Raw genomic sequence first — 18812 nt, forward strand, 5'->3', positions numbered from 1 at the left:
AATCCCTGGGCTTGCCTGGTCAAGGCACATATGGGAGTTGTTGCTTTCTGCTCCTCGCCCCTTCTCTCTCTCTCTCTCTCTCTCTCTCTCTCTCTCTCTCTCTCTCCCCCCTCTATAATGAATAAATAAAATCATTTAAAAATCCTCTATTTTATAAGATAAAGTGATTTTCGCGTGACCATATTTTAAAATACAAATAAATTTTTTTTTTACCATTCTAGTTAAAATGGTTTATCGTATTTTACTCACAGCCTTTATATTTCTTCGGTGCCTTATATTTTGAGTCAACAATTTTAATACAGCCCTAGAAGCACAGAGCAATTTTATGAAATGTTAACAACTATGAAGTTAGCCTAGATAAGAAACAAGACTTCTGATTAAAAGCCTGAAGAAGTATAAAATTGAGAAAAGGTTCAATTAAAAATCTTTACAGAAAATAGTCTAATTCTTTATGCATTGAAGCCAATAAATGCTCTCTTCTCTTCTCCCTTTTCTCCCCTCACCTCCCTCTCGGGCACCAGCACACTGAGCAACTCTTATCTCGCCTCTCTCCTTGTCCAGTGAGTCGGAGAAAAACAATTCTGTCCCCAGTACAGTTCCATGACTTCTGGGAATGCCTGTTCAGAGGTCAAAGCTTCCTGTGATTTTCCACTTACACCAGACATGAACCTGGCCAGAACACGGAACTTCAGAGGCCGAGGGCAGCCTACCACTGTTACGCCTTTTGGGCTGAGGGGCCTAACCAAGACCAGCGCTAAGTCAGTATCTGTTGGATGAACAAATGAGTAAGAAAGTGATGTATTTTTATTCGTATAAGCTAGAGGTAATTGCCTTCTATGTCAGATTTGAGAAGCAAACAAGGAATTCTTTTTCTTTTCATCATTTCTTCTTTACTTCAACACTGCCTGAAACTTTCTCCTGAGAAGACGTCAGATTTCTTGGTTCTGACCCGGCAACCAGCTGTTCTCTTTCTTCTTCTTCTGCCCGGTTTTCTTTTCAATAAAACCGAAAGCTCCTCTTGGCAATGTGGTTCCTGGTTTTGGACGTATGAGGAAGAGACGCTTCTCATGTGACATTCTGGTGAAAGGGAACTGGACCTTGGGGGAAGCTCATGAGCTGGCTGCTTGTATTGACATAAGTTTGACAGCAAAGAGGGTTCTGAGGCATGGTTAGACCTTTCTAGGTAGGAACAGAAAGCTGTAAGGAACAGAAGGGAATAGAGGCGGAGCTGTGGTAATATATACGCTTCAGTTGTCATGGAGACATACTGGAAAGGCTTTGTATGGGCAGCTACTGGGCATATTCAGTAGGGAGGTATGTTTAGGTAACTAAGATCAACCTGGGTGAACAAAATTAAATCTATATAATAAAACATTTTGATTCTGGGACGTGTCTCCTGTCTCTGAAAGGAGACTATTCACTTTGACCAGTCCCAGAGATATGGCTTCAATGGTGGCACTTCCTCTCTCATTTAGAACCAGCTTGTTGCAAGTGGAGTAGGCGGTTTTCACATGCTACATGGGCACTAGTAACTCTTCAGGCTGAAGCCCTGTTCTTCTGGGTTTTGCTCCTTGTCCTTTTTAAAATAGAGAGGAGAGGGAAGGGAGACCATGACCCTCAAGACCAGGGAGGGGAACACTCCTTTATGATTTATTCAAGGTGGGGTATATTTTGTTACCAAAGGAAACTGACTTGTATGTTGTTCTCTCACCTTTTCAGAATGAAGACATTTGTCCTTAAATGGAGACAGAGGGGCACATGTGCTGTCATGTGTGTGAGCTTTATGACAAGTATTGTATTCCTATCCCTTCTTGACACTAGACTACAATAAAGTATGTAAAAAAAGTAGCATGAAAAGTCACTTAGATATTAATACGTAAGATGTATGAGCAAGGTGATTATGGAAATTTTCATATGCATTTTAGAGACCGAGATTTTAATAGACATACCGTATCTCCCCATGTATAAGACATCCTTTTATAAAAAAATGTGGGGTCTAAAAACTGGGTGCATCTTATACAGTGGTTATAGATTTTTTTTACTTGCATTTCTAGCTTTTTTGCACTTCTTTTTGCGTTCATTGTTAAAGATAGTGATTTGTCATCAGACACAGATGAGGACAAGATAATGAATGGGAGTTTTGACAGTGATGAGGAGTTGTATGAGTTTTATGATGAATAAAATTTGTGTTCAATAAATTTATGTAATAAATTTTTTCTTTCAAATTTTAGGACCCAAAATTAAGGTGTATCTTATACATGGGGAAATACAGTATATCAGTTAATTCTTCTGAAGTGTTTAAATCAGGGGTCCCCAAACTATGGCCCGCGGGCCACATGCGGCCCCCTGAGGCCATTTATCTGGCCCCCGCCACACTTCCGGAAGGAGCACCTCTTTCATTGGTGGTCAGTGAGAGGAGCACATTGACCATCTCATTAGCCAAAAGCAGGCCCATAGTTCCCATTGAAATACTGGTCAATTTGTTGACTTAAATTTACTTTTTTATTGTAAATACTGTATTTGTTCCCATTTTGTTTTTTTACTTTAAAATAAGATATGTGCAGTGTGCATAGGGATTTGTTCATAGTTTTTTTTAGAGTCTGGCCCTCCAACGGTCTGAGGGACAGTGAACTGGCCCCCTGTGTAAAAAGTTTGGGGACCCCTGGTTTAAATCAACTAAGACTTTTTCTAAACAATTTCATCTAAAAAGCCCTGAGGTAAAGGTCAAAATGCAAATATCTAAAACAGAACATGATGGTCATTGTGTTTCAAACTTGTAATCTTTCCTAAATTCTGTAATCTAACTGTCTTTCTGTGGATAAGTGAAGCAGGGGCCTAGAGTAGAACACAATACACTTGAAACTGTGCCAGTGGTACTACTAATCCATAAATCACTTTTTCAGTTGATGACAGTGGTTACTTAGAAGACCATACAGTTTGTGCTAATAACAATACAGTGTTAGTTTGTACCAGAAACACTACATAGTACTTGGAAATGTTTCCGTAACTGCCACAGCAGTAAGGAAAATTTGTGATTATATGCCTGGGAGAACTGGATTTAATTCCTCTATTACAAAACATTTGCTGCCCTAATGTAGATTTATTAATGCATCACGAGGATGGAAATTTGTTTTTTGTTTTTCTTTAATACATGGCAGAGTTCCCAGTACTTTAACGCACACTTTTTCTTTTATGTTTTTTCTAGTAATTCTACCCCAGGAATCATTTAAACATCATCCTCTTTTGCTTTCTGGCTATCTATCTCATATTCCCTCCTACAGCTGCAGTAGCTTCTATTTTTTGAAAGCAGTAATTTCTTACCCTGAGTTTTTGCCATGATGCTACTACAACCCCCCACCCTCAACATATACCTCTCCTTCTGTCCCTGGGATGCTCCTCTTTCGGATGACACAACCATCCACCCAGTTGCTCAACCTGGCAGCTAGGTCAGTGAATCCTTCTGATCAATTCCCTCTCTCTCAGCCCTCCTCCAAATGACACCCAGCTCTTTCACATTGAGCTCCTAAATATCTCTCAGAAATTTGCCTCCTCCTCTCCATTCTTACAGACCCTGTAACAGCCTCCCGGTGATTCAGCCCTGAGCAGTGTTGGACTTACTAAGACTAGAGGGACAGAGGATGGCACTGATGCCTTGAACCCTAGGGATAGCCAAGGTTGGCACGAAGGGAGTGCGTGTTCTGGGAAGTGGTTGGGCCAGGCTGCCTCTTGCACGGTGTCTCGGGAGCAAGAAGAAGACATTAAGAAATGAAAAGAATGTACTTTGTACTTGCTCACACATGGACCAGTTCTGCTATTTTTCATTCTTTCTTGATCTAAATTTCCATCTCATATCATTTGCCTTCTGTCTAAAGAACGTTCTTTAACTTATTTTTTTAATTTTTATTTATTTATTTATTTATTTTTACAGAGACAGAGAGAGAGTCAGAGAGACGGATAGACAGGGACAGACAGACAGGAACGGAGAGATGACAAGCATCAATCATCAGTTTTTCGTTGCACATTGCAACACCTTAGTTGTTCATTGATTACCTTCTCATACGTGCCTTAACCGCGGGCCTTCAACAGACTGAGTAAAACCCCTTGCTCAAGCCAGCGACCTTGGGCTCAAGCTGGTGAGCTTTTGCTCAAACCAGATGAGCCCTTGCTCAAGCTGGCGGCCTCGAACCTGGGTTCTCTGCATCCCAGTCCGACGCTCTATCCACTGCGCCAATGCCCAGTAAGGCTTTTTTTTTTTTTCCCCAGTACAGATCGGCTAGTAGTGGATTGCTCAGCTTTAGTTTGTCGAATAAAGTCTTTATTTTGCCTGAATTTTTGAACACTGCCATCAGTGTAGGGAGAGAAGAGGCTTTGTTTTTCAGTTGGCATTTTAAAGACCTTACTCCATGGTCCTCTGGCTTCTCTAGTTTCTCACGAGAGGTCTCTGCCATTCTCACCTTTGTTCCTCTCTGTAATTTCTCTTTTTCTTCCTCTGGCCGCTGTTAAGCTTTCCTCTTTATTAATGTGTTTTTAGCATATGGCATGCCTTCGTATTCTTCCATGCCTCTACTTAATATATTTACTATCTCCTCAGGCTTCTTGAAAATATGGAATATAGTTATATCAGATATTTGAATGTCCATTTCTGCTAATTCTATCATCTCTGTCATTTCTGGGTTTGTTTTTATTAATGCACTTTTCTTTTTTTCCCTCAAGTATGTATTAATTTTTTAGATTTTAGATATCTGCTCACTTAAAAAGGTTAATAAGTGTAAAACTAGCAACAACATTTCAAGTTACATAATTATAAGAATTACTGATATACATATAGGTCATTTTATTTCAAGAGGTACTTAAGCATCTTTTTTGAAATTATGATTACATTTGCTGTTGCGATTATAGTGTTGAAGTGACTAAAAATTACTTTGAATTTTCACTATCTGCTCAAAAAATATTAAATTAATAACTAATTCTTGACACTTCTACAATATTTGTGTATAAAGTTATTTTTTCCAGTTTTATTGATATATAATTGACATACAACATTGTACTAGTTTTAGGTGTACAACAGGATGATTTGTATATGTATATATTATGAAATGATTACCTCAATAAGTTTGGTTAAAATTCATCATTCCATATAGTTATAATTTTTTCCCTTGTGATGAGAATACATAAGGTCTATTCCTTAACAACTTTCAAATATATGGTACAGTATTATTAATAATAGCCACCATGCTATACATCACATCCCCCGTGCTTACTTTTTTTTCCTCCTTTTTCTTTTCTAAGTGAGAGGAGGGAAGAGAGAGAGACAGACTCTTGTATGCACTCTGACCGGGATCCACCCAGCCACCCCTGTCTGGAGCTGATGCTCTGCCCATCTGGGGCCATGCCCGCAACCAAGCTATTTTTAGTGGCTGAGGTAGAGGCTCTACAGAGTCATGTTCAGCCTCCTGGCTGATGTGCTCAAACCAATCGTGCCATAGCTGTGGGAGGCGAAGAGAGAGAGAGAGGGAGAGAAAGAGAGAGAAGGGGTAGGGAAAGGAATAGGTTGCTTCTCCTCTGTGTCCGACTGTAGTCGAACCAGGGACATCCACATGCTGGGCCAGCACTCTACCACTGAGCCAACTGGCCAGGGCCTCTCCCGGACTTTACAGATTCTTTAATTTGCTTTTCTTTTGGTGATTGTCCACGTTCTCTTGAGTGTTTGTATGCTGCTAATTTTTTATTGGATGTCAGCTATTATCAATGTCACACTGTCGGAAAACGTATTCGATTAATGTGTGTTGCACTTTTTTCTGACACACCATTAAGTTATGAAGATATTTGATCCTTTTGAGGCTTGCCTTTAAGTTGTGTCAGGGTTTTAGAGCAGCTTTTAGTTTAGGATGAATTAAGCCCACTGCTAAGGTGAGACACTTCTCAGCACTCTACCTGATGCTCCATTTATTACAAAATCTTTTCATTCCAGCTAGTGGAAAGAAGAACTATTCCCAACTTATGTGAGCTCCAGGCACTGTTTGGCCTACTACTTCTCAGTGGTGCTTTCCGCACCGCCCGCAGAGAGCACAGCCAGAGACCCCTCCGTGGCAGGCCAGTGCTCCTTCTCTGTACAACTCCCTCCTCTCGAATACTCTAACAGGCGTCCCCAAACTACGGCCCGTGGGCCGCATGCGGGCCCCCTGAGGCCATTTATCTGGCCCTGGCGCACTTCTGGAAGGGGCACCTCTTTCTTTCTTTCTTTCTTTCTTTCTTTCTTTCTTTCTTTCTTTCTTTCTTTCTTTCTTTCTTTCTTTCTTTCTTTCTTTCTTTCTTTCTTCTTTCTTTCTTGTATTTTTCTGAAGCTGGAAACGGGGAGAGACAGTCAGACAGACTCCCGCATGCGCTCGACCGGGATCCACCTGGCGCGCCCACCAGGGGCGATGTTCTGCCCACCAGGGGTCAATGCTCTGCCCCTCCAGGGTGTCGCTCTGTCACGACCAGAGCCACTCTAGCGCCTGGGGCAGAGGCCAAGGAGCCATCCCCAGCACCCGGGCCATCTTTGCTCCAATGGAGCCTCGCTGCGGGAGGGGAAGAGAGAGACAGAGAGGAAGGAGAGGGGGGAGGGGTGGAGAAGCAAATGGGCGCTTCTCCTGTGTGCCCTGGCTGGGAATCGAACCCGGGACTTATGCACGCCAGGCCAACGCTCTACCACTGAGCCAACCAGCCAGGGCCATGGGGCACCTCTTTTATTGGTGGTCAGTAAGAGGAGCTCTGTATGTGGCGGCCCTCCAACGGTCTAAGGGACAGTGAACTGGCCCCCTGTGTCAAAAGTTTGGGGGCCCCTGCCAAATTCTAGTCAGTTCATCCTCCTTGAACTTCAGTCTCTATCCCCTAAACTCACTGAGACTGACAGGTTCCGTTTGGGTTTTCCTTGGCTGAACTGCAGCCTGCGTGGTCTGTCCCAGCAGTAGGTTGGAGGGATCATTGTCTCTCATCACTGTTTCCCTTCCCTCGGGTCACAGACCTGTAGGCCTGCTACCCAAGGCTCCAGATTTCCCCCCATATATTTTGCCTCATTTTCTAGTTGTTTATGGCGGAGGAAAATTTCCATAACAGTAATCCTTTCCGGGCAGACACAGAAGTCCCTTGTAGAACAGTTTTACATTTGCTTCTCTGGGATCCCAGACATTAGCCATATTTATGAGAACTCTTGGCTTGGGGTTTCTACCCCATGTGGTGCTATAAATTTGAACCCCACAAGTATTCAGTACTGGCTTCATGAATCATCAGTTTTGTTTTCCTATCCAGAACTAGCCCCAGGCAAATGACAAGCTTACACCTAGCTTCTCCATGTCAGTTGGTGATATTTTTACTGTTCCTTCCACTTTTTTTTTACTAGGCTACCCTTTGTGCATCCCAGCTTTGTGCAGAGATCTCGGGGTTCAGCTCACCATTTTGAACAATCTGAGCTCACATCTCACATTCTGGCATAGGTATTAAAACTCTAGCCTCAGGTCATCAGGGCTGCAGCTAGGTGCTGTTATTATTTTTGCATTATGGCATCTGTGCATATTTGATTTTTATATACTTAATAATGGTTTAAAAAATGTATCCTCATAATAACTCAGCTTTATGATTCTAACTTAAAATGTTTAATGATTGTGAATTTTATGCTGAAGTCTTACCAAGTTTATATACAAGTACATTTAAGATAACTCAAAAATGTCCATATTTATGTACTTAATAGTATAGGTAATTAAAGTTATTTAAGTTGTTGCAAAGTTTTTGTCTAGTAAGTCAGACAACAGTAGTACTTAAAATGGAAAGCAAATAATTTATAAGTACAGTTTAACAAGTTAAAGGGAATTTAGTTATACTATAAAGTACTCAAAGTAATTTTTTTCAATAGCTAGATTTTTAATGGAAAAGTGAGATTTTTAAAGTTAAACTGCAAGAATTTACAAAGATCTAAACTTTTAAATTTATTATTTTAGTATATTAAATATTACTTTTATGAAACTAAACTCTGAAGAGTCCTTTCTGTGCTTCAGTGTGATCTTCTGTGACCAATAGATCACATTCAGCAGGTCGCAGATTCATGAATTCTTGTACGTTAAAAGGACCATCCGCATCATTAAGTTGACAAATGTACAGTTACAGTTCTTTTATCCCTATAGAAACAGCAGCTTTTTATCTAAGCCATCAAATCATAGTTGACTTAGCTTGGTCATTATAATGGCTGAAATAATTCTTTTTTTTTTTTTTTTTTTTGTATTTTTCTGAAGCTGGAAATGGGGAGGCAGTCAGACAGACTCCCACATGCGCCCGACCGGGATCCACCCGGCACACCCACCAGGGGGTGATGCTCTGCCTATCCAGGGCGTTGCTCTGTCGTGACCAGAGCCACTCTAGTGCCTGGGGCAGAGGCCAAGGAGCCATCCCCAGCGCCCGGGCCATCTTTTGCTCCAATGGAGCCTTGGCTGCGGGAGGGGAAGAGAGAGAGAGGAAGGAGAGGGGGAGGGGTGGAGAAGCAGATGGGCGCTTCTCCTGTGTGCCCTGGCCGGGAATCGAACCCAGGACTTCCGCACGCCAGGCCGACGTGCTACCACTGAGCCAACCAGCCAGGGCCTGAAATAATTCTTACAACCATTTCATTGAGGGCTTAGCTTATAGAGCTATGAATACGAAAGTCATTTTTCGCCCTCACAGTCACCATGTTCCATCACATCTCTCCCTGATGGGCAGGAATCTTAGTAATAGCCCACTCTGATTTCCTAAATTTCAGAATTTAGAACACATTGTTTTAAAATTGTTTTTCATCGGATTCCAAATCCTTCTTGTTTTCTCCCCGACTGGGGAGCCAGTGGCGTGGAATGGAGGGATGGGGCAGCGGGTTCTGCAAGCACACACCTCCCTCCCTTCTCCCAGCACTGAGACTCGGCTGCTGTCTCGTGAGGGGTGAGTTTAGATTCTATGCTGAGTTTTAGGGGCCTCTTACCTGCACAGCTCCTTGACATGCAGATCCCCCTGCTTCACCCTTTTCTCCTCTCTCCTGCTCCCTTGCTGGCATCCTCTTCCTTTCTGGGTCCACTTGTCTAGAGGGAGCCCTCTCGCTGAGGGAGGAAGAACTTTAGACCGCTTAAGCTCAGCTGCTCGCCACAGTGTCCCATTGACTCTCAGGGATCCCATCAATTTGCCATGCCTGTTAGTGAGAATACAGCATCTCTCTCCTGCCTGGTGTTCGATGTCACGAATGTCATGGCAACGGCGGGGGTCACTTGGTTAGACTAGGGAATCGGCAATAGTCAGATGAGATGCAATTTCCAGCCCCAAACTTTGCACAGGAGAGGAGGTGTAGGTGCCCCTGCAAACTATGTAAGGGAGTCTGTTGTTTCATCCCTGATTCCTGGCAGGAAGAAGGAGGAGGGGCGACCTTCTTTCAGTATTTTCCCCTAGTGATATGTGAGTGATTGTGTGTGGTGTGTGTGTGTGGTGTGTGTGGTGTGTGTGTGGTGTGTGGTGTGTGGTGTGTGTGTGTGTGTGTGTGTGTGTGTGTTGGATGAGAGCAGGGGTGAGAGAACAACAAATTTCCTAAAGCAGAATGTTGCCTGTATGCATGTCCTGCAAGGGGACACAGACCCCAAAGCAGGCTGTTCTCTCAATTTAGAGTGAGGGCTCCTTTTATTCACCACTTCTAGCACTACACACCCCACACCCTCTTATTAGCCTTAATTGACACATTATATTCAATTACTTTGGGTAGCTTGACAATGGGATCAATGTGATTGTCCAGTAGGCTAACAGAAGTACAGTGACAGAGGAGTTTCATAATTCTGAACCTCCATTGACCTTGGATGATTGATCTGACCCTGCGATGAAGGTTCTGCTTTAACCCAAAGGAATTTAACGAGCTACAAGAAGTGACAAGAGGGATGCAGCAGAGGGCACCCACCTGAGCGCCAGTCAATGACAGAAACAGCCAAGAAGAAGAGAAAAGGTGTGAGGACTGTTTATTAATACCGAGAAGGTTCCATATTGAAAGGCCGCCAACAGAAATGCACACCACTATCTCAACAACACACGAAGCACATCTGTTTGCTTAACCACCAGCCTCTGCCTTCATAGGATGCCGGAGCAGAACTGCAATCCGTGAGAATTCACAGGAAAAGTCGAGCCACATCCAGACTGCTCCTCAACACACTCATCTGCTCTCTGATCATCATTCAACACCCTCTTTTTCTGTCTTTTGCTCAATACTGTCTCCTAATATTTGTGCTACCAATGGCATTTTCTTAACTATTAAAATGTTAGTTGGTGCTTTTTTTTTATACAAATAAAAGATTTGACAATTTTTCCCCCAAGCCAGCACAAAAATAAGGAGTAGAAAGCACAAACACTCCCTTACATTCAACCCCAACGGTATGCGCCCAAGTAACACCAGGTGGCCAGGCGAGGTCCCTGCGCACGCCCTCCCCACGGGGACGGGTCACTTGGACTTAGTGCCTTTCTCAGGCTTTGCAGCAGCCACCCTCGCCTCCTCCTCGGGGATGAACACACTGATGGTGAAGTCACTTGTTTCCGAGCCATACTTGTTCTTCACGACCAGCCCGTATTTGCCAGAGTCGGTGGTGGTCACCCCGCTGATGGTGAAGAAGGCTGTCTTGCCGGCTTCAAACCTGAGGCTGCAGTGGTCATCTGAGTCCAGGGACTTCTCATTCTTCAGCCAGGAGATCTCTGGAGTCGGGTCGCCCCACACAGTGCAGGTGAGATTAAGCACCTGCAAAACAGGTTTCATGAGAGGGAAGAAATGATATACAGTAGAATGGTCCAGCTTCAAGGATTCTCTGATAGTGTGGCATGACTCATTGGAGGAGAATACAAAGTTCCCAGTCAGGGTTGAACTTGTTATGTGTATGCACCTGTGTCAGTTAGGTACAATTTGAAATCAAACCTAAGAAAATTTCTTTAGTGCATCGGCTTTCTGACTTCAGGAACGCTTATCATCAAAACCACATGGAGTGTGCTTCCAGCCCCATCTCCATTTCCGCTTTCGTAAACACAGATGGACGCCTTTTGCTCACATGTGGCACTTTGAACTCTGTCTCAGTAGAGAAATCTCATTGCCGTAATCGCCACCTGTTCACATTTACAGTCCAAGTGCGTCACAGAGCCCTGTGGCAGAATCCTAACGACTGTTTCAGATAATGTGACTAATTTTCTAATTCCATCTTGTTTTATTTCTCCTCCAAACCTGACTCAATTGCTGCAGTTGCAAAGGTGCTTTACCAAAATGTATTCCTATTTCCTAGTATTTTATTATGTTACTGGCTGTGCTCAAGCCAGTGACCTCAAGCCAGCGACCTTTGGGCTCAAGCCAGTGGCCATGGGGTCATGTCTATGATCCCACGCTCAAGCTGGTGACCTTGGGGTTTTGAACCTGGGTCTTCAGTGTCCCAGGTTGACACTCTACCTATTGTGCTACCACCTGGTCAGGCAGAGGTCAATTCCTTGAATTATATTTGTCATTCAGTTATGATTAAACATTTTTCTTATGATTTTTTTTTTTTTACCTAGAGAGAATCAGAGAGATGGAGAGAGACAAAGACAGAGAAAGAGAAAGACAGACAGACAGGAAGGAAGAGAGAGAGATGAGAAGCATCAACTCATAGTTGTGGCACTTTAATTGTTCATTGATTGCTTCTCCTATGTGCCTAGATAGGGGGGGGGGGGCTCCAGCTGGAGCCAGTGACCCCTTGCTCAAGCCAGTGATCTCTGTGCTCAAGCCAGCAATAGGCGCTGGTGACCTCAGGGTTTTTAACCTGGGTCCTCAGTGTCCCAGGTTGATGCTCTATCCACTGTGCCACCACCTGGTCAGGTCTCTTCTTATGATTTTAAAGGGTAACTCTGAAAAGATACTAAGTGCTCTACATGTGCCCACATCACACACACTTGCATACTGATGCCTGGCCCAAAATATTAAGATGACTGGAAAAATGTCTACATTTTGGACCTTATATCTGGCTATTCTGAAGTCCAGCATAAACAACCAAGGCATAAGATGAAGACGGTGGGATGCGTCTTAAGAGAAGGAATGAAGTCTGAGACAGTGGAAAAGTCCCTCGTGTGGAAGAAGTGGGGACAGGAGTGCCCCTTGCTTACCTTGCCCTCCTGGATGGTGACCACATCGGGGAGACCGCCCACCACCCGGGCGCGATCTGCAAGCAGAGTTAGTTTTGGTTAATCTCTGAAATGTGGAGTGTCAAGCTTACACTCACAAAACCACCCTAGGGAACCAATTTTCCAATTTACTCTCCCTCTCCTTACAGTTATTTTATACCTGCTTTTAACATGCAAAATAAAAAAAATGTTCCAGTGATGCTGAATGTTAATTCTTCTTCACACATATTTTTCATGAGTGCAGGTGCCTCCGTCTGTGCCTAATATATCAGCTTGAGATCGCGCTGTTGGGCCAAGACCTGCTTTATAATTTTCATGGCTATTTTCAGTCCTGGCCCTTCTGCAGCTCAACGGGGCTCAGCCTGAAGAGGCAGAGCAGATCTCTGTGGACAGCCTTAACGCTCTGTGCGGCCTCTTCTATGGGCTTTCCTATGACTAAGAAACGTCGCATAATGGGAAGCTTTATGACAGAGATCTGGGGGTTCGTGTAGACATGGGCTTTTTTTGAGGCTTTCCCTACAAATTATTCCTTTCTCATCTTCTACTAGCTCTTGGTAGCGCTACGCAGGGCCACTGTCTAGGTCAGGGGTCCCCAAACTTTTTACACAGGGGCCAGTTCACTGTCCCTCAGACCATTGGAGGGCCGGACTGTAAAAAAAAAAACTATGAACAAATCCTCATGCATACTGCACATATCTTATTTTAAAGTAAAAAACAAAACAGGAACAAATACAATATTTAAAATAAAGAACAAGTCAATTTAAATCAACAAACTGACCAGTATTTCAATGGGAACTATGCTCCTCTCGCCGACCACCAATGAAAGAGGTGCCCCTTCCGGAAGTGCGGTGGGGGCCGGATAAATGGCCTCAGGGGGCCGCATGCGGCCCGCGGGGCGTAGTTTGGGGACCCCTGGTCTAGGTTAAGGAACCACAGACAGCATAGGTGCTGAAATCCAGGGCTGACTCCCCAGTCAAGCCATGTGCTCTGTGTGTAACTGCTTCAGCTCCAGGGAGGGACGCCTTTGCCATTCACTCAAAGTCACCCTCTCTGGCACTAAAGCAGTGGTTGCCACAGGCTCAGTTTTAGGCCTACTTCATTAATGTGTGACTTTTGATTCATATTTCTACAATTCCCTTCTCCATGAAGTCAGGCTAAAGCGTTGAGTGTTGACTGCATTCCCCTGCTGGTTCCACTGTACCGTACACCACATCTGGTTCCCTGTGCCACTTGCTGTGTGATATTAAGTGCATCACACTGCTGTGTGGACCTCAGTCCCTTCATGTAGAATGGGGGGGGGAGGGGTGCACTATGTGCACAGCACCCATGGATCCCCCTGAGGGGCCTGAGCGGAGGTCAGGATTGGCGTACTGAGACAGGGAGCCAATGAAGATAACTCAGCCTTTACCTATTTTACATACTGGGTCTGCGTAGAAGATTTTGTAAGAATGAAGTGTTCCATGGCTTGTAAAAGTTTTAAAACCTGGAGCTAGAAGAGCTCCAACATCTCTTCCAGCTCTAAATTGCTGTGACCCAATGACCTCCCCGGCATCTTTTCTCCTACAGGGCTCTTGGGAAAATGTGCGGTGCTTGGTGGAGGAGCGGTTTCAGTGATTTACCTGATGTCAAGTTTACAGAGATTCTTAATGCTAGGCTGTGCCTGCTGCAAGTGATTAACAACCTATGGTGTGAGTTGCAGCCCAGAGATTTCTCTGGACTGTCAGCTCAAGTTAAGAACTGAGTGATGGTCTCACACTGTAACCTAAGACCTTTTCATAGACATTCTTACTCAACAGACTAAATGAAAACACATGTAGAGCAGCTAACTTTTTTATTTTTGGAAAGAGGAAAAAAAAAACAACAACCCTACTTTCACTCTCCTCCATCTGTAGTTAATAGAAAAATAAATGTCGTATTTTGAAACTATACCGGGAATGAATGGAAAGGGGGTTTACTTACTTTTCTCGGCAATGGCAGCTTGTCTGTGGTTGAGAGACACAAACAAACATACAAAGAAGAATTTGGTTTTAGTGTTATTTCAGAGCAGCTGACCTCGACTGCATTGCATAGCCTGCGAGACATTTTGCTGGGCAGCAAAGCGGGGGGAAGCACTGTTTGGACTGCGCTTGATGAAATGAAAGACCCACTCTGTCTTGTTTTTGTTTTTTTTTGTTTTTTGTTTTGTATTTTTCTGAAGCTGGAAACGGGGAGAGACAGTCAGACAGACTCCCGCATGCGCCCGACCGGGATCCACCCGGCACGCCCACCAGGGGTGATGCTCTGCCCCTCCGGGGCGTCGCTCTGCCGCGACCAGAGCCACTCTAGCGCCTGGGGCAGAGGCCAAGGAGCCATCCCCAACGCCCGGGCCATCTTTGCTCCAATGGAGCCTTGGCTGCAGGAGGGGAAGAGAGAGACAGAGAGGAAGAAGGGGAGAGGGTAGAGAAGCAAATGGGCACTTCTCCTATGTGCCCTGGCCGGGAATCGAACCCGGGTCCCCCGCATGCCAGGCCGACGCTCTACCACTGAGCCAACCGGTCAGGGCCAAGACCCACTCTGTCATTCAGGGGCGGGGCGCAGCAAACGCGGGCTCCAGAGAAATCTGAGCAAGCACATGGCGTTCGCTGGGAAAATACTTACTTTAATCTCTGGAATTCAGCAAAGGCTTCATCATACGCTTTAAGGGGGGAAAAAAGAGAAGTTAGAATTTTCTCACCCAGAACTGACGACATACAGGGGCTGATCAGAATTCACAGCGTGAGGTCAGTGGTCAGTGCAGATATAAACTAAGCTGACTCTGAATAACATCGTACCCCTGCGTTCACTCTACAACTTGATGGACTTGAGACCAAATACCTACTTTCTCGGTAGAAAATATGAAAAAGTGGATTTTAGAAGCTCTCAGTTCCGTGAGAGACCTTCAACCCTTCAAACGGAAAGGCAAAGAATTAGCTCTACCAAAGATGAAATGGAAATAAAAGTCTGTTTCAAATAAAAGTTGGTTGTCTAATAAGCATCCTGAGCTTCAAAAAGGCTTTTCTCTTATTAAATCATCCCACATGTCATGACCGCTGAGCTAGCCAGTTAGATGTTTCTGTGTTGCGTGGTCAGGTCCATCTATTTATATTAAAGAGCACAGGCAGTTACTGCAGTGACAGCGTGTGCCAGCTCTTGCCAGAAGCAATGCTCCTCTGCTGTGTAGGAGAGGAGATAAAAGACGAATGAGACAGGAAACGAGAGCTACAGAGTTCTAAAATAATTTTTTTTTCCCCCTGAGTCTGAGAAGTAAGCCACTTTGAAGACTTCCGGTGAAAAGGCAGCTTCATTTAGAAATCTCTCTCACCTTGTCTTTAAGAGCCTCTGTGGTCTGGGAATCATAATATTTTACAGCAAGAAAATATTTATATAATACTAGTCCACACCTTTCCTTTTACAGTTGGAAAAAATGAGCATGAAGCCTGGCCTTCAGTCTCTGGAGGTAGACTAGTTAGGCTAACCCAGGCTAAGAGCTCAGTACTCTTTTTTGCCCACAGCACACTGAGAGAGAGAGGCATGGGTGAGCCAGTCTGCGTTTGCTGGCAATGTCACAGCTGGTAGACAATCCATGACCTTTTTCTCAATGGGGATTTGAGAGCAGGATAGTTAAATAATAGGCTCTGATGGGCCAGAGTGTAAAAGAAATTTTTTTTTAAGTTTTAAATTTATCTATCCACTTCTTATTTTCCTTTCCCTATTGTGTTTCAAAGTATCAGATGGACTGTAGAAGAAATCTCTACCACTGCAGGATGTGACCCAGGCACAATGTGGCCTGGAGGGTGGAGTCCCTGGGGACAGCCACTCCATTCCTTACAGAGACCCCTCGGCAAGTGTTTCCTGTCATCGTGGCTGGGCGGGGCTGAGGTTGGGAAACCAAGCACAAAACGCCCCCAGGCAGGGTTGAAGGGCTTCTCTAAATTAGGAACTTACTCTCTGAGGATTAAAATACTGAGAGTTATTGCATATTTAGGTTGCATTTTAATACATGAAGAGGTGGAAGAAAATATCAGTCCCCAATCTCTTCTGGTATCTTCATACAGACTGTTTTCTTCTTTACGGAAATAATAAATAAGGTGAAGAGTATAGTACCAGGAGAGAGAAATGGTACGGTGTTTTTAATTAATTATTTATGATTGTGTATTCTTTAACTTTTAAATTTTTAATTAGTAGTTGCGCATCACCTCTCATCTCTGTTCTTCTACCCTCTGTTCTTGGGTAGAAGAACAGAGATGTTCTTTTCCACGTTTCTCGTGACTTTCTTCTCTTCTTCAGTCTCCCCAGAACCCCCGTTCTCTCAGCAGATGACCAAGAAATCTGAGGCCATCAGGATCCACTTTTTCCAACCTCTTTCTGTTCTTCTCAATTTTTGTCTTTGCTTATTCACACCTACTCCCCTTCTGCCCTGGATCTCCAACCTTCTGTCCTTCAGAACGCTGATACATCACTTGTTCCCCTTCGCTCACATCTTCCGTCCTTCCCATTCAACTGGTTGCTTGGACTCCAGGAATACACTCAAATCTCAATCACCGTAAAGCTATGTTTTTTCAGTGTTTGTTCTTATTCAAATGATTGTAAATCAATCTGCCCTTTTCTCTATGCATCTTGAAAGAATAATGTTTACTTTTCAATGATTTTCTACCCATTGAAATTCTTGCTTCTACCATCACAGCTGAATTTAAACTGCTTTATTAAAATTTCTAAATATGCCTGACCAGGCGGTGGCACAGTGGATAGAGCGTCAGACTGAGATGCAGAGGACCCAGGTTCGAGACCCCAAGGTCGCCAGCTTGAGCATGGGCTCATCTGGTTTGAGCAAAGCTTACCAGCTTGGACCCAAGGTTGCTGGCTCGAGCAAGGGGTTACTCAGTCTGCTGAAGGCCCATGGTCAAGGCACATATGAGAAAGCAATCAATGAACAACTAAGGTGTCACAACAAAAAACTGATGATTGATGCTTCTCATCTCTCTCCCTTCCTGCCTTCTTGTCTGTCTGTTCCTATCTATCCCTCTCTCTGACTCTCTCTCTGTCTGTAAAAAAACAAAAACAAAAACTCTAAATATCTTGCAATAGGCAAACATAATGACCTCTTTTCACCCTTTATTATTAAAATTTATTTTATTTATCAATTTTATGGAGAGACAAAGGGAGAGAAAGAGAAACATTGATTTGTTCTTCTATTTTTTAGGCATTAATTGGTTGATTCTTGTATGTGCCCTGACGGCAATTGAACTCACAACCTTGGTGTATTAGGATGGTGCTCTAACCAGCTGAGCTATTCGGTAGGGCCCACTCTTCATTCTTTTAAGAAAGCCTACTCTTCTATAATAAGTTCAAATCTGTAGAATATCCATTTACCTTCTCCAGAAAGATCCACTGTCTTATGGTGTCCCGTTTTGCCATCAAAGAGCTCCATTATGTATTTCCCTTGGTCATTTGGAGTGGGCTCATTGATTTGCAGCCAGATCTGCTCCCCAGTGGCCCCAGTCTTAACTCTGTCTGTGTACTTAATGGCAGTCCCACTGTTTAAATCAAAGAAAACATTATTATTATTTGCTTTTATCCACAGCTGACTTTTACTTTGTCTCTTATTGATGGTCTCACCATAAAGTTTCATAGGTTTTCAAATAATATGAGATCCACACATGTTCTACTGCTTCAGAGAAATGAGGGGCCCTGAGTCACTGAACTTGGATTCCAAGACACAGCGTGGCCATGAGGGTGGGGTCTGAGAGTCACACGTTTAACTCCCAGTAGCAGTCTGGGGCCCAGGCAGATTGCAAATTCAATACTTCTTAGTGGTATTAATTATCTTTGTTTTGTTTGGACTTATTTGTAGAACTAAGGGAATCTTTAAAGCAAAAAGACCAAGGTACATATTAAGTTATTGCATATTTCATGCAAATGTCTATGAATATAAATCAGATTTTATAAGCTGGTCAAAAAACAAACTTAAAGAGGTTCATCTGCGGCTGGCATCTATTGGCATAAGTTATTACAAAGGTATTTAAAGCACACATAAGTGCGCACTTTTAGGAAGACCGAGAGTAAATGAAAAGCAGAGTTGCTGCCAAAATGAATGAGACACCGTCTCTGTCCCTGGGTGTGAGTTTCTCAGTATTTTAGAGGAGGTCCAAAGCAGGCCCATACACTGTGTTCTTTGCAAGAAAATAAAAACCCTTTGTTTTATCATCTGGAGATCTAGAAATATCACTATTATAGATGAGGTAAGGAAAGGTAGAGGTTCTCACTGATGTTAAAAGTCACTTTAAAGAAATAGAGAAAAAGGCACTGGACAAAAACTACCTAATTTTATTAATAATTATGCATAGAGAAAAGACCAAAGTATCACACCAAAATGTGCATATTCTGAATAGGAAAACTATGAATAATATCATATTATAAACACTTTCTAACTTTTAATATGGTATTATAAATATATTTTTTAAAAGAAGCATGTATGTTTATAGTTTTAATAATCAAAATAAACTTTAAAAAACATAGAAAAACATCACCACCAAAACATTTCTGCTTTCAAATAAATAGTCAGCAGGTTTCTTATATAGTAATTCTATAAAAGATATGAAAATAAAAATGCCATAAAATATAAGATAAAGGAACCC

The 18812-nt window shown here is 43.3% G+C and overlaps 1 protein-coding gene across 2 annotated transcripts in view; it reads right to left on the reverse strand.

The window, feature by feature from the left end:
* Positions 1–9975: 9975 nt before the first annotated feature.
* The window catches only part of MYOM1 (myomesin 1), a 164033-nt gene continuing 155196 nt past the window's right edge, over positions 9976–18812 (reverse strand). For both annotated transcript variants that reach the window (XM_066246490.1, XM_066246491.1), the window contains 5 exons: positions 17548–17711; positions 14797–14833; positions 14119–14141; positions 12142–12197; positions 9976–10759 (listed from right to left, as the gene is read on the reverse strand). In XM_066246490.1, coding sequence (XP_066102587.1) covers positions 10469–10759; positions 12142–12197; positions 14119–14141; positions 14797–14833; positions 17548–17711 — 571 coding nt within the window. In that variant the 3' untranslated portion in view covers positions 9976–10468. The remainder of the gene's footprint in view (positions 10760–12141; positions 12198–14118; positions 14142–14796; positions 14834–17547; positions 17712–18812) is intronic.

This window comes from Saccopteryx bilineata, chromosome 11 (assembly GCF_036850765.1).
Source record: "Saccopteryx bilineata isolate mSacBil1 chromosome 11, mSacBil1_pri_phased_curated, whole genome shotgun sequence".
Classification (NCBI taxonomy): Eukaryota; Metazoa; Chordata; class Mammalia; order Chiroptera; family Emballonuridae; genus Saccopteryx; species Saccopteryx bilineata.